At 38.7% G+C, this 15,633-nt stretch overlaps 1 protein-coding gene across 1 annotated transcript in view; it reads left to right on the top strand.

The window, feature by feature from the left end:
- The first annotated feature begins 249 nt into the window (after nt 1–249).
- Nucleotides 250–15,633, top strand: part of ACSS1 (acyl-CoA synthetase short chain family member 1) — a 275,687-nt gene continuing 260,303 nt past the window's right edge. Inside the window, exon 1 of the mRNA XM_053711973.1 lies at nt 250–785. Within this exon, the coding sequence (XP_053567948.1) occupies nt 419–785 (367 nt within the window). The 5' untranslated portion in view covers nt 250–418. The remainder of the gene's footprint in view (nt 786–15,633) is intronic.

Here is a 15,633-nt window from a genome sequence, read left to right as displayed (position 1 = left end):
CTGGTAACATTTCAGTGGAAATGTCTGATAACATTAGTCAGGCTACAAGTAGATAACAGAACCCTGCAAGAGACTAGCACCATCTGTAAAGCTAAAAATGCAGAACATACAAAACTGCAATGATTAGGCTAGGGAACAAGCCTCTTAGGACAAATATGAATCAGAAGACGGAACTATAAAGAAAGTTCCATTTGCATTTCCTGACTATGAGATGAGGTGGAGCTCTAGGACCCAGATGGCTTTGCACTTGCAGATATCTTCAGCAGAGTAATCATTACAGCTGGGACACTGCTCACACGTTTATAATCATCATCACTGCTTATATTTTACAAGCAGTAAATGTTATGCAAAAGCAGAATTCATTTTCCGGAATAGAATTGTATAGTACTGAAAATAATTTATAAAGATCAGTATCAATATGGCTGCAAAACTCACAAGCAGAAAACTTCTGCAACACATTTTCAACAAGCATTACTTTCCTGCAAGACTTTGGAGAAATTCTGTGGTCAGGTACTGTGTCTCCTTCCAGAAACAGAAGCTACAATCTGAGCATGTTGCTAACCCAACATTTGATGTCCAGTCTTATATGCCTGAAGCTGCTGCATTGTCAAATGTGCAAACTTACCAAGAACTTCAGCAATTTTCAGTTCAAAACCCTGAGACTTTTTGGGGTGTGCTGGCTAGGGAGAGACTGACTTGGGTGAAACCATACCAGATAGTCAAGGACTGTGACTTTACTCAGGGCAGAGTCAGATGGTTCCTTGGTGGTCAACTCAATGTGTCTGGTAAGTGCTTATACTAACTACGTTGCGACCTGCTCTGTATATTTTACTTGTGCATCCATGTGCTTGCAAAGAGTCTAAGTGACGTGTTAAATGTAACTACATCGACTCTTTAATGGTCCTTTTATCTATGCAGCTAAATAAATCCATATGTTATATATAGACTGCAGTAATGTAATAAATGTCATCTTTCCAATGCTTTTAATCTGGAGTTTTGCTTAACAGCTGTCAGATTAATATATTCAAGTCAGGGCTTTGATCACTGTGTATTACAATTATGCTGGAATATAATATTGCAAATCATGTAAGGAGGTGAATACAAATTCTTATCAGTTTGTTATGTTCAGTATTTTACTAGTATACACTAATTAACATAGGTTACTATCCAGTCTTATTTTTATTATATTCTGTGGAGTTCCGTGGTTACTACATAGATGTTTTAGAAATTAAACACGCTGAAACAGGCAATGCATGCAGTGTTATGGTCTATTAACCACTCAAATGCAGAGTTGTTTACATTTCTAAGTAAGAACTGTCTGTACTAAAATAAAATAAAAATACATATGTATGGCAGTGTGGTGTAGTTATTCTCTGTTTAATGAGACCCACATGCAGGAAAACAATTGCTGGCACAAGAACAGTTGGCTCAGTAAACTGCAAGGCTGTGGCTCGTTCGTTCGCAAAATAATAGTTGCTTGCACGGAACCAAAAGAGTTAAGTTTCTTCTTTTTATTGGCCAGTGACCAGTTTTGCACTCAACGGAGGAGAAGGATGGGCTCCAGCTACACTTGTGATTGGCTGAGCTCACCGCAACTGTGGGCGTTGTCTGCTAGAATAAAATCTCCTTTCTTGAGAATCACCACTTGAACTTCTGTCACATGTTTTGTGCTGCCAACTATTTACATTGTCCTAATATTACTGAATGTGAAGCGAGCTGGGAACCAGCCTATGTGCCCTCATTTGAGAGTAACTGTTATATCAGTGTAATTAATATCTTATGAGGTTATGCAGTAGCAAAAATACCCATGAACTGGGGAGATCATTTTTATCTTCCAGGGACTGAAACCTGCATAATAATTTTTTTTTGTTATTTCATGTAACTCCCCAAACATTGTATACTTTTTTATTTTACGTGTTGCATTTTTAGTGTTGTAATGTCTTTATAGAGCCCTGTTTAAACAATGTAAATATTAAAAAATATATATGCATATATGTACTTGTGAACACACACACGGCATGCACATTTTGAGATTGCAATATTTCTGTAAAAAAAATACATTATTTATTCTGCCCCATGTTCCTACAATTTTATTCTGAAAATGGTGCATTTTCCAATTCCTGTTAAAAGTTTATGTGGAGACTTAAAATGATGGTAAAGTTTCAAATTCGAATAATTAGATCCGGAATGGAAACAATATTTTAGATGGACTTTAGTTCATCCATTCTAATATTGTGATTAAATTCTAAGACTGCACACTCCACCCACTTAAAAAGTTGTTGTTTTTTTTTGGGGGGGGGGGGGTGAGGCAGCTAATGTTTTGAACTGTTCTCCAATCGGTGCTCTAGTCATACGGCTCTCACACAATTTTGTTTTGTGTGGCTAAACATAAAAATTAAGTTATAGTGTATCTTCATTAGAATGGATGAGTCCATCTAAAATATTGTTTATTGTTTACATTCTGGATCTGATTATACGAATTGGAAACTTTACCATCACATTAATACTCCTACATTCCACACAGTCATTGGCTGCGCACTGTAGTGACCCATTTATTGGCCTCAGCAGAAAAGGAAACTTAGGTTACAATATGATGGCGCCCCTTGCTTTATGGAAGCTAACATTGTACAAATGTATTTTAACAAATAATATCAATTGTAAAAATACAGCTGCATATCATTCTCTGGCTAATCTTTGTTTTGCGTACAACATTTTGTCTTTACTTAGTATTTAATGTCCCTTTAAAATGTAATTTATTTTTTTAACCTGTTTTTATTGAGCTATTACCTGGTGAAACAGAACATAGTTATTATGTTGCACCATTTTCTGCAGCTCTTGGAATCATCAGATATGTGGCTAACTAATAGTGATGTTGCGAACCTAAAAAATTGGGTTGGTGAACGCGAACTTCCACAAAAGTTTGCGAACGGGCGAACCGGGCAAACCCCCATAGACTTCAATAGGCAGGCGAATTTTAAAACCCACAGGGATTCTTTCTGGCCACAATAGTGATGGAAAAGTTGTTTCAAGGGCACTAACACCTGGACTGTGGCATGCCGTAGGGGGATCCATGGCAAAACTCCCATGGAAAATTACATAGTTGATGCAGAGTCTGGTTTTAATCCATAAAGGGCATAAATCGCCTAACATTCCTAAATTGTTTGGAATAACGTGCTTTAAAACATCAGGTATGATGTTGTATCGATCAGGTAGTGTAAGGGTTACGCCCGCTTCACAGTGCGCAGTGTAGGTGATATACCTGCCCTGACCATGCTTTGCAAACCAGGTATCAGTGGTCAGATGGACCCTTGCCCCAACACTGTGTGCCAGACATGCCATTATAGCAGACTTATATGGCTTTGGCGTTGCTTTTTGGTAATTAGAAGGCCGCTAAATGCCACTGCGCACCACACATGTTTTATGCCCAGCAGTGAAGGGGTTAATTAGGGAGCATGTAGGCAGCTTGTAGAGTTAATTTTAGCTTAAGTGTAGTGTAGTAGACAACCCAAAGTATTGATCTAGGCCCATTTTGGTATATTTCATGCCACCATTTCACCGCCAAATGCGATCAAATAAAAAAAAATTGTTCACTTTTTCACAAACGTTGGGTTTCTCACAGAAATTATTTACAAACAACTTATGCAAATATAGCATAAATGGTTGTAAATGCTTCTCTGGGATCCCCTTTGTTCAGAAATAGCAGATTTATATGGCTTTGGCGTTGTTTTTTGGTAATTAGAAGGCTGCTAAATGCCACTGCGCACCACACGTGTTTTATGCCCAGCAGTGAAGGGGTTAATTAGGGAGCATGTAGGCAGCTTGTAGAGTTAATTTTAGCTTTAGTGTAGTGTAGTAGACAACCCAAAGTATTGATCTAGGCCCATTTTGGTATATTTAATGCCACCATTTCACCGCCAAATGCGATCAAATTTAAAAAAAAACTTAAATTTGTTCGCAATTTTAGGTTTCTCACTGAAATTATTTACAAACAGCTTGTGGAATTATGGCACAAATGGTTGTAAATGCTTCTCTGGGATCCCCTTTGTTCAGAAATAGCAGACATATATGACTTTGGCGTTGCTTTCTGGTAATTAGAAGGCCGCTAAATGCTGCTGCGCATCACACGTGTATTATGGCTAGCAGTGAAGGGGTTAATTAGGTAGTTTGTAGGGAGCTTGCAGGGTTAATTTTAGCTTTAGTGTAGAGATCAGCCTCCCACCTGACACATCAGACCCCCTGATCCCTCCCACAATTGTCCCCGCCATCTTAAGTACTGGCAGAAAGTCTGCCAGTACTAAAATAAAAGGTTTTTAATTTTTTTTTAGCATATTTACATATGCTGTGGTGTAGCATCCCCCTTAGCCCCCAACCTCCCTGATTCTTCCCCCCCCCCCCCAAAAAAAAAAACAGATCTCTAACCCTCCCCATCTGCCTTATTGGTGGCCATCTTGGGTACTGGCAGCTGTCTGTTATTATTTCACAGTTAAAAAAGTGTTGTTGTTTTTTTTTAAATGTACACTACTGTTACACCAGATATGAGTGGTGGCACTGGGCAAGTGGGCACAGTATACGCTGTGAACCTGACACACACGCTGGCAGGCAGGCTGGCAACTGCAATTAGATTACACAGGAGAAAAAAAAAAAAAAGCAGACTGATGTTCTAGCCCTAAAAAGGGCTTTTTGGGGTGCTGTCGTTACAGCAGAGATCAGATGAGTCCTTCAGGACTGTAGTGGACACTGAATACACTAGCCTAGCTATCGATTTCCCTATTAAATCAGCAGCAGCTACACTGTCCCTCCTCTCACTAAGAATGCAGCTTCCAAATGAATCTAAAATGGATGCTGTCCAGGAGGTGGGAGGGTCTGCGAGGGAGGGTCTGCTGCTGATTGGCTGTAATGTGTATTCTGACTGTCAGGTACAGGGTCAAAGTTTACTCAATGATGACGAATAGGGGGTGGACCGAACATCGCATATGTTCGCTGTCCGCAGTGAACGCGAACATGCTATGTTCGCAGGGAACTATTCGCCAGCGAACTATTCGCAACATCACTACTAACTAATAATGTCATCAGCAGCTCTGTATAAAAATAATACGAGGCTAAAAATATGTTTAAAGGGAACGAAACCCAACATTTCTCCTTTATGATTCAGAAATAACATACAATGTAAACAACTCTCAAACTTACTTCTGTTTTTAAATTTGCTTCATTCTCTTGGTATCCTTCGTTGAAGAAGAAGCAATGGATGACTGGGAGCTAGCTGAGCACATCAGGTAAGCCAAGCATAAGAGGCATACATGTGCATCGACCAATCAGCAGCTAGATACCAGCAGTGAATTGCTGCTCCTGAGCCTACCTAGGTATGCTTTTCAACAAAGGATCAAAAAGAACAAAGCATATTAGGTAACAGAAGTAATTTGGAAAGTTTCCTTTTGGTTTTAGTGTCCCTTTAACTGTTTGTACTAATACAACATAACACTATCACAGCAGGAACATTTATGGATTTAAAGGGACGTGAAACTCAAAATGTTTCTTTCATGATTCAGACAGAGCATGCAATTTTATACAACTTTCCAATTTGCTTCTATTATCTAAATTACTTCCTTCTCTTGGTATCCTTGGTTAAAAAGCATATCTAGGTAGGCTCAGGAGCGGCAATGCATAACTGGGAGATAGCTGCTGACTGGTGGATGCACAAAATTGCCTCTTTTCATTGGTTCCCCAGATGTCTTCAGAGAGCTCCCAGTTGTAGTGCACAGATGCTCCTTCAAAAAAATGATACCAAGAGAATAAAGTAAATTGGAAAGTTGTTTAAAATCACATGCTCTATTGAAATTCTGAAAAATAAGAAAAAGAAAAATCTTGGGTTTCATGGTGCCATGTTTTAAGGTGACCTGCATTAGAAACCATACCATTGGGTGACCTTAGAAGTTTATTTAGCAAATAGCAAAATGTTCCTGTTAATGACTGTTTTTACTTCAGAGGTGTGGTTAGCGTGTGACATTTTTCTTACTATATTACAAATGTTTCTCATGCTCATCGTTGCTATGTTTGCTGCATAATGCCTTTATTATTGTAATCACTTATGTAATGCATATATTTGTGTATTGTTTTAGTTCATTTTGTCCTTCATCTTTTCACACTACTTTCTACAAGATTGTTATTAATTTTAGGAAGTTCTTTAACCCCTTAAGGACAAGGCCATTTTTCAATTTCCTTCCCTTAAAGTGGATGTAAATTTTGATGCTAAAGTGCCCGGTTTTTAAAAATTTGATTAAAAACAGGGGCACTTTAATTCATCAAAATTTACATTTCACTCGTGTTGTGAAAAAATACTTATCTTTTAAACTTCACAGCAGCTCCAGCTTCTCCCGGTCATCGCAAAGCCATTTATGACATCAGAAATGATGGATCGGTCATCCTCCAATCACGGCTCCCCCCCACCCCCCGGAGGAATCAGATTCTGATTCGAAGCCATGATTGGAGGAAGCCGTATTCCTCATTTTAGACCCAGGAAGAGGCTTTGCGATGGGCGGAGGTAGCTGGAGCGGCTGTAAAGATTAAAAGGTAAGTATTTTCACAACACAAGGGAAATGTACATTTTGATAAATTAAAAATGTAAAAAAAAACACACTTTTTCTAACTTTGACCCCCAAAATCTGTTACCCATCTACAGCCACCAAAAAACACACATGCTAAATAGTTTCTAAATTTTGTCCCGAGTTTAGAAATACTCAATGTTTACATGTTCTTTGCTTTTTTTGCAAGTTATAGGGCAATAAATACAAGTAGCACTTTGCTGTTTCCAAACCATTTTTTTTTTTTTTTCAAAATTAGCGCTAGTTACATTGGAACACTGATATCTGTCAGGAATACCTGAATAACACTTCACATGTAAATAATTTTTTTTAGTAGACAACCTAAAGTTTTGATCTAGGCCCATTTTGGTATATTTCATGCCACCATTTCACCGCCAAATGCGATCAAATAAAAAAAAATTGTTCACTTTTTCACAAACTTTAGGTTTCTCACTGAAATTATTTACAAACAGCTTGTGCAATTATGGCACACATGTAAGTGCTTCTCTGGGATCCACTTTGTTCAGAAATAGCAGATATATATGGTTTTGGCGTTGCTTTTTGGTAATTAGAAGGCTTCTAAATGCTGCTGCGCACCACACTTGTATTGTGTCCAGCAGTGAAGAGGTTAATTAGGGAGCTTGTAGGGTTAATTTTAGCTTTAGTGTAGTAAACAACCGAAAGTATTAATCTAGGCCCATTTTGATATATTTCATGACACCATTTCACCGCCAAATGCGATGAAATTAAAATTATCTCTAACTTTTTCACAATTTTAGGGTTCTCACTGAAATTATTTACAAACAGTTAGTGCAATCATGGCACAAAATGATTGTAAATGCTTCTCTGGGATCCCCTTGTTCAGAAATAGCAGACATTTATAGCTTTCGCATTACTTTTTGCTAATTAGAAGGCTGCATAATCCCGCTGCTCACAACACTTGTATTATGCCCAGCAGTGGGGTTAATTAGGTAGCTTGTAGTGAGCTTGTAGGGTTAATTTTAGCTTTAGTGTAGAGATCAGCCTCCCACCTGACACATCCCCAATCCCTCCCTGACCCTCCTCAAACAGCTCTTTTCCCTCCCCCACGTCACAATTGTCACCGCCATCTTAAGTACTGCCAGTACTAAAGTAAAAGGCAATTTATTTATTTTTTATTATAATACATGTGTTTGTGTGTAGCTGCCCCCCTAAACATCCTACCCCCTCCATGACCCCTTTACAAAAATTAATTTTTCTCCCTCACATGATCACATTAATGTAACGTTCGCACGCACCCCACCCCCACCCCCGCACGCTCCAGATGTATTGCGCGCACTGCAGGGACAGGAAAAGGAATTCCCTGCAACCATGGGCCGCCCACCCGCCTCCATGCTATTGCTCCCACCCACCAAGAATGGTACCCTCTCTGCATCAACAACTCTGCAACTCTATTTCTGCAGTGCCCCACTCGTGGGGCATGCAGAAATAGTGCAATCTCGCTATTTTGAGCGAAATCGCGGCACTGGTCCTTAAGGCCATAGCGACCAACATCGTACAGGGTACGACGTTGATCGTTAACTGATTAATTCTACTTGATTTGCATTAAAATATAAGGAAGGGAGTGTGTCCCCGAAACGTTACACTAAAACATACACTGGATTAAAAGGACCAGCGAGTGCCTCAGTTTTGACTGTTGAAACCCTGGCAGCTGAAATGGAAGGTGTGATTGCGCTTTACTTTGGAATATATATATTTTTTGGTTTTGGTTTTAGTACAGTTTTACACTGTATCTTCACTTTAATTTATTTTTCTACAGCTTCACCAGTTTGTATCTTATTCAGTGCTGCTTATTCAGAAAAAAATTGAGAAATAGGTGAGCTTAAGTGAATCGGTTATATGAAATAACAAAGGTAGAAACCAGAGAGACTGGTTAGGCCCTGGTGAAAAAAAAAAAAATTTTGGGACCCCCAAATGTAACTCAGTATTAAGTAATAGTAATAATAAACCTGCTGCTCTCTATAATGATATTTAGAATAGATAGACAGACAGTTAGATGGACCTGCAGTAATTAAAGGTCCCACTGCATTATGCATGCCTATGTATAGACTGGCTGCTGTGGCCCCTCCAGCACTTGGCCCCGATGCCACTATACCTTTTCTACATACTACATTAATTTACATAAAGGGCCACATAAATCAATTAATCAGATTTGCATAAATTCACAAATCAGCTACTATGGCTCAGTTTTGAGATTTAAAGGAACAGTAAAGTTAAAATTAAATGTTCATGATTCAGATAGGACATGCAACTTTAAACAACAATAATCTAGTTTACTACATTCTCTTGATATCCTCTGATGCTTGAAAAAACACAACTAATTAGACTCAGAAACAACAATACACTACTGGGAGCTAGTTGCTGATTGGTGGCTGAAATGTTCACTTCTTCCCATTGGCTTTCCTGATATGTTCAGCTAGCTCTCAGTAATGTATTGCTGCTCTTTCAATAATAGAATACCAGAGAATGAAGGAATATAAGTAAATTGGAAAGTAGTTTAAAATTGCATGTTCTATCTGAATCATAAAAGAAAATTGTAGGCTTTATGACTCTTTAAAAGACGTGAGAATTTAAGGAGACACTAAAGTTTTTAATATGTTAGAAACAAATCCACAAAACATTATACATAAACAAATGCATAGCTAACTTTAGTGCCACACTGGCCTCCATTGTATGCAAATAAAGTTTAAAGCGATAGTCTAGTCAAAATTTAAACTTTCATGATTTAGATAGAGCATACAATTTTAAGCAACTTTCAAATTTAGCATCAATTTTTATTTGTTCTCTTGGTATCTTTATTTGAATGTAAGTTTATGAGCCGACCCATTTTTGGTTCAGAACCTGGGTAGCGCTTGCTGATTGGTGTCTAAATGTAGCCACCAATCAGCAAGCGCTACCGAGGTGCTGAACCAAAATGGGCCGGCCCCTATACTTACATTCATGCTTTTTCAAATAAAGATACCAAGAGAACGAAGACATTTTTAAAAATAGGCGTAAATTAGAGCATGCAATTTTAAGCAACTTTCTATCTGAAATCTGAATCAAGAAAGATTCATTTTGACTACACTATTCCTTTTTACATTTAGTCCTTTCTTATATCCTTTGTTTGGTCTTTGGTATAGGTATAGAATGTTACACCACAGTAAACGTTTTGCATCTTATAGTGGTTTAAACATTTTTTTATCAAATCACCTTTTAAAGTGGGAATGTAGGATCAGTTTTTCTTGATGTTGGACTCTGGTTATTCAGGAATGGCAAAGCCTGACTGGTTAAGCAGACACAGAAGGATGCACTGGACTTGGAGACTGCACACTGAACTCTAGTATAGATCCTAAATAGCAAACATGTGCAATCAGATTTGTCACAAATACAAATTTGTGCAGAAACATGAATATTCATTTTGTTTTTACAAAACCAATAACCGAATGAATGCACCAACTAAATTAAAAGAAAATAAGAAATACTGAAAAAATTCTTCATTATGCATTTGTTTGCTTTAAATTACCTTCAATTAAAATACTTTCCTCTAGCATGCTAATCCCAACACTTTTGTACAGATCCCCGGCCCACAATGGGAGGTTTGGCTTGCACTAAAACATCCTATCAGCGTGGCTCTGGGCTCTGTGAAGAAGTGTTGGGATTAGCGTGGCTCTGGGCTCTGTGAAGAAGTGTTGGGATTAGCGTGGCTCTGGGCTCTGTGAAGAAGTGTTGGGATTAGCGTGGCTCTGGGCTCTGTGAAGAAGTGTTGGGATTAGCGTGGCTCTGGGCTCTGTGAAGAAGTGTTGGGATTAGCGTGGCTCTGGGCTCTGTGAAGAAGTGTCGGGATTAGCGTGGCTTTAGGTTCTGTGAAGAAGTGTTGGGATTAGCATGGCTCTGTATGGAAGTGTCGATTAGCGTGGCTCTAGGTTCTATGAAGAAGTGTTGGGATTAGAGCGGCTCTGGGCTATGGGAAGAAGTGTTGGGATTAGGGCGGCTCTAAACTCTGTTAAGAAGTGATGGGATTAGCACGGCTTTGGGCTCTGTGACAAAGTGTTGGGATTAGCGCGGCTCTAAACTCTGTGAAGAAGTGATGGGATTAGCACGGCTTTGGGCTCTGTGACAAAGTGTTGGGATTAGCGCGGCTCTAAACTCTGTGAAGAAGTGATGGGATTAGCACGTCTTTGGGCTCTGTGAAGAAGTGTTGGGATTAGCGTGGCTATGGGCTCTGTGAAGAAGTGTTGGGATTAGCGTGGCTCTGTGAAGAAGTGTTGGGATTAGCACGGCTCTAAACTCTGTGAAGAAGTGATGGTATTAGCGCAGCTCTGTGAAGAAGTGTTGGGATTAGCGTGGCTCTGTGAAAAAGTGATGGGATTAGCGCGGCTCTGTGAAGAAGTGATGGGATTAGCACGGCTCTGGGCTCTATGAAGAAGTGTTGGGATTAGCGCCGCTCTTGGCCCTTTGAAGAAGTGTTGGGATTAGCGCCGCTCTTGGCCCTTTGAAGAAGTGTTGGGATTAGCATGGCTTTGGGCTCTGTGAAGAAGTATTGGGATTAGCGTGGCTCTGGGCTCTGTGAAGAAGTATTGGGATTAGCACCGCTGTTGGCTCGGTGAAGAAGTGTTGGGATTAGCGCAGCTCGTAACTCTGTGAAGAAGTGATGGGATTAACACGACTCTGGGCTCTATGAAGAAGTGTTGGGATTAGCGCCGCTCTTGGCCCTTTGAAGAAGTGTTGGGATTAGCGCCGCTCTTGGCCCTTTGAAGAAGTGTTGGGATTAGCATGGCTTTGGGCTCTGTGAAGAAGTATTGGGATTAGCGTGGCTCTGGGCTCTGTGAAGAAGTATCGGGATTAGCGCGGCTCTGGGCTCTGTGAAGAAGTATTGGGATTAGAGCCACTCTGGGCTCTGTGAAGAAGTGTTGAGATTAGCAAGGCTCTCCAGCTCAATAGAGGTAATTATAAGGCTACAGGTGAACTTTTTCACCTGTAGCAAAGAAACATTTACATTTGTTTAATGAAAACAAATGTAAATGCTCCATGAATACTCAGTATTTGTTTAGATTAAAACAAAACAAATACCGAACAGCACAGACATTTTTCTGAATAATCGGTCTGAAAGATTTGGCCAAACCAAATCCCCCCCCCCCCCCCCCCCCATGCACAAATCTATTAAATGGGGCCGGGCCTCTCCTGAATAGTAGGCAGCCGACTCAGGGAGGCAGAGCAGCAAGGAGATGAGGAAACTGTCTAGTTATCAGGACTGGCTGGTTGCCAGTGATCAGAGGATACCTGGACCATTAGTATACTAGGCTTAAACAACCTTGTAATGTGAGTACAATAATCAGCATAAATACAGCATCAAACACTTAATTTACTGTCTAGTACTCACACATGCTATGTACACACAGGAAAGACACCAACTACACACACATACACGCTATGCACACACAGCACAGATACCACTACATACACACACGCTATGCACACACAGCACAAACACCAACTACACACACACGCTATGCACACACAGCACAAATAACAACTACACACATGCTATGCACACACACACCACAAACACCAACTACACACACACGCTATGCACACACACCACAAACACAGAGTATACCCACACACATGCTAGGCGCACACACCACAAACACCAACTACACACATGCTATACACACACCACAAACACCAACTACACACACACATGCTATGCACACACACCACAAACACAGAGTATACCCACACACATGCTAGGCGCACACACCACAAACACCAACTACACACATGCTATGCACAAACACCAAGTACACCCACACACACATGGTACGCGCGCACACACCGCAAAGACCAACTACACCCACATGCTATGCACACACACCACAAACACCAACTGCACACACCCCAAACGCCAACTACACACACACACATGCTATGCACACACACCACAAACACCAAGTCCACCCACACACACACGCTACGCGCACACACCACAAACGCCAACAACAGACACATGCTATGCACACACCACAAACGCCAAGTACACCCACACAAACACCAACTACACACACATGCTATGCACACAAACCACAAACACCAACTATACACACACGCTACACATTCACACCACACACCATGTGCAACAACACATATACATTTTTACAATAAAAAGTAGGAAAGTCAATGTAGATTTTATGTTTCCAATCCATTGAAATTCCAAAATTAAATTCCCTCATCCACTGAATTTAATAATATAATAACACAAATTATTGTTTGGTGGGGAAGTTTAATTTTACAGTGAACAAACTCTTATATTGAGGCAATTTTTTTTCCATTAAATATATATATATATATGCATGCACACTCACACACTCACACAATAACACATTATATTAACTGCAACAAAGTGCATTTTGTGCAGTGTCATTCCTTTGGCTACAGGCCAGGAAAACTAGAGGCAATAGAGATAGCATACATGGGTAACAAATTCCAATCAGGGGTTCTAAGTAAATGAAAATAACTTGGTATGTAGTTTGTTGCCAGCGTAATGTTCACCTTGACTAATTGTATTTTCTTATTTTACACTCTTAAAGGGATATGAAACCCAATTTTTTTTTCTTTCATGATTCAGAAAGAGCATGCAATTTAAAACAACTTTCCAATTTACTTCTATTATCTAATTTGCTTCATTCTCTTTATATTCTTTGTTGAAAAGTGCATCTAAATAAGTAGCTGCTGATTGGTGGCTGCACATAGATGCCTCGTGTGATTGGCTCACCCATGTGCATTGCTATTTATTCAACATAGGATACCTAAAGAATTAAGCAAATTAGATATTAGAAGTAAATTGGAATACTGTTTAATTAGATGGTGAATACAATTTTAAAGTGATGGTAAACTCTCCCCTTCTTAAAATCAGATCTGGAATGTAAGCGCTATTTTAGATGGAGTTTAATTCATTAGCTGGAATGAAGATGCAGTATAACATGCTTTTTAATATAGATATGAAATTCAAATACTGCATGCTCCTCCGCCCACTTCAAAAGTAAAATTTTCTGTGAGCTAACAGATTGAATTGTTGTCCAATCAGCGCTCTCCCCATATGGCACTTTTGTTGTAGCTAGAGCATTGATTGGAGAGTAATTCAATCATTTAGCTGACAGGAAAATTGACTTTTGAAGTGGGTGGTGTAACGTGGGGTATTTGAATTTCATATCTATATTAATAACTAAGTTATAGTGCATCTTCATTGTAAATGATGAATAAAACTCCTTCTAAAATAGCGCTTACATTCCAGATCTGATTTTAAAAAGGGGAGAGTTTACCATCACTTTAATGAAAGAAAAATCTTGGGTTTTATTTCCCTTTAAATATCTGTGAAATAAAAGCTGTTTGTGCATCCTGGTTCTTGGGCAATGTAAGCTGGTATATAAAATGAAGATGTTTAGTAAATTAAAGTGATGGTAAAGAATATATTTCACCAGTAATACAAATCTGCCCTGTGCATAGCTATTGAACATGCAAGTGTTTTTCATAATAACTCTTTCTAAATGTATTTATTTTTATAATTAATTCCTACCTGATAAAAATCTTCCCTCTGCTTTTATAGCACAACGTTTTGTCATGTTGTGGTAATGCCCACTCTATATCTAAAATTTTATGGTCACACGCGGCCTCGGGTAAACATGAAGACAATCTGCGGCGGTCAGCGGAATTGTACAGAACTACAATGTAAACAGTGAATCTCCAATGTTACTGTGATTTTCTGTTCACTTGGGACACAGCCATCAAGCAGTACTTTGCGTGAGCCATGTGTCAATTAAATAATTTAATTTTTTTTATTGTGCATACTAATAATTAATTTCTTTTTAGACTAAATTATTATGATCAAAATGTGTATGATAAAGTGTTGTTGTACCAAAATCACTAACAGTTCCTCGCTTTGCTAAAAACAGCTTGCTGACTTCTGGGTATAGGAAATTACCTAAATACAACAGCAAATTAAAGTTGTTTAAAATTGTATGATCTATCTGAAACATGAGGTAGGCTCAAACTGATTTCTAAGATGCTGAAGCCACACCTCTTATCTGTTATTTTTAGAGTTTTTCAGTTAGGCAGTGCTAGTTCATGTGTGACATATAGATAACATTGTGCTCACTCCCGTAGAGTTATTTATGACTAAAGTCTGTCAAAAGAACTGAGATAAGAGGAGAGTTTGCCGAGGCTTAGATACAAGGTAATCACAGAGGTAAAACGTGAATTAATATGACAGTGTTGGTTATGCAAAACTGGGGAATGGGAAACAAAGGGATTATCTATCTTTTTAAGCAATAAACATTTTCAAGTAGACTGTCCCTTTAAGGTGAAAATAACAGGAAAGGCGTGAATTGTTCTAGGTCTCTGCTACTGGGTAATACGGACAAATCCTAAAGGAAAAGATGGTTTATTCAGTACATTAACAACATTTAAAAATAAGAAAGAAAGAAATAAAAACAAAGAACTGTAATACATTTTGAGATAGAAGAGAAATTATTTTTGAGCTTCATGTCCCTTTAAATAGTGAAAACTAGTAAACTAATATCATTCAATGGGATATATATGCAGTTCCAGGGTTCTAAAAAACGGGGAATGTTGTACTTTTGCCTGCTATTATTATTTTTATCATCATTATAATTTATTTGTAAAGCAACAAGGTCTGTAACTCCATACACTTGAGTAGGGGAAACACAGGAACCCTGATTTATGGTTAAAAAAAAAAAAAAAAGATACATAAAACAGGCTTATCAAATCAGTAAGAGGGCATTCATGTTTTTGCATCAGCAAGTATACCTGCTTATATGTCATATTTATGAAAACATAAATACTTCCCATACAAAAAAAACAACTTTATTTGTATATCATCATTCACTTTTTTTCAATCTTATCTCAGTGTCAAGTTTATTCTCAGCCTGATCCAAGATTACCTGTTTTTTGAACTGATCAATTTGTGTCTCCTGCCAAAACAACGCTCTGAATAACAATTAGTTTTCACTACCTCTGA

The sequence above is a fragment of the Bombina bombina genome, chromosome 4, assembly GCF_027579735.1.
Source record: "Bombina bombina isolate aBomBom1 chromosome 4, aBomBom1.pri, whole genome shotgun sequence".
NCBI classification, from domain to species: domain Eukaryota; kingdom Metazoa; phylum Chordata; class Amphibia; order Anura; family Bombinatoridae; genus Bombina; species Bombina bombina.
Note: the sequence above shows the minus strand (reverse complement) of the source record. Positions and strands in the feature narration are given on the sequence as shown.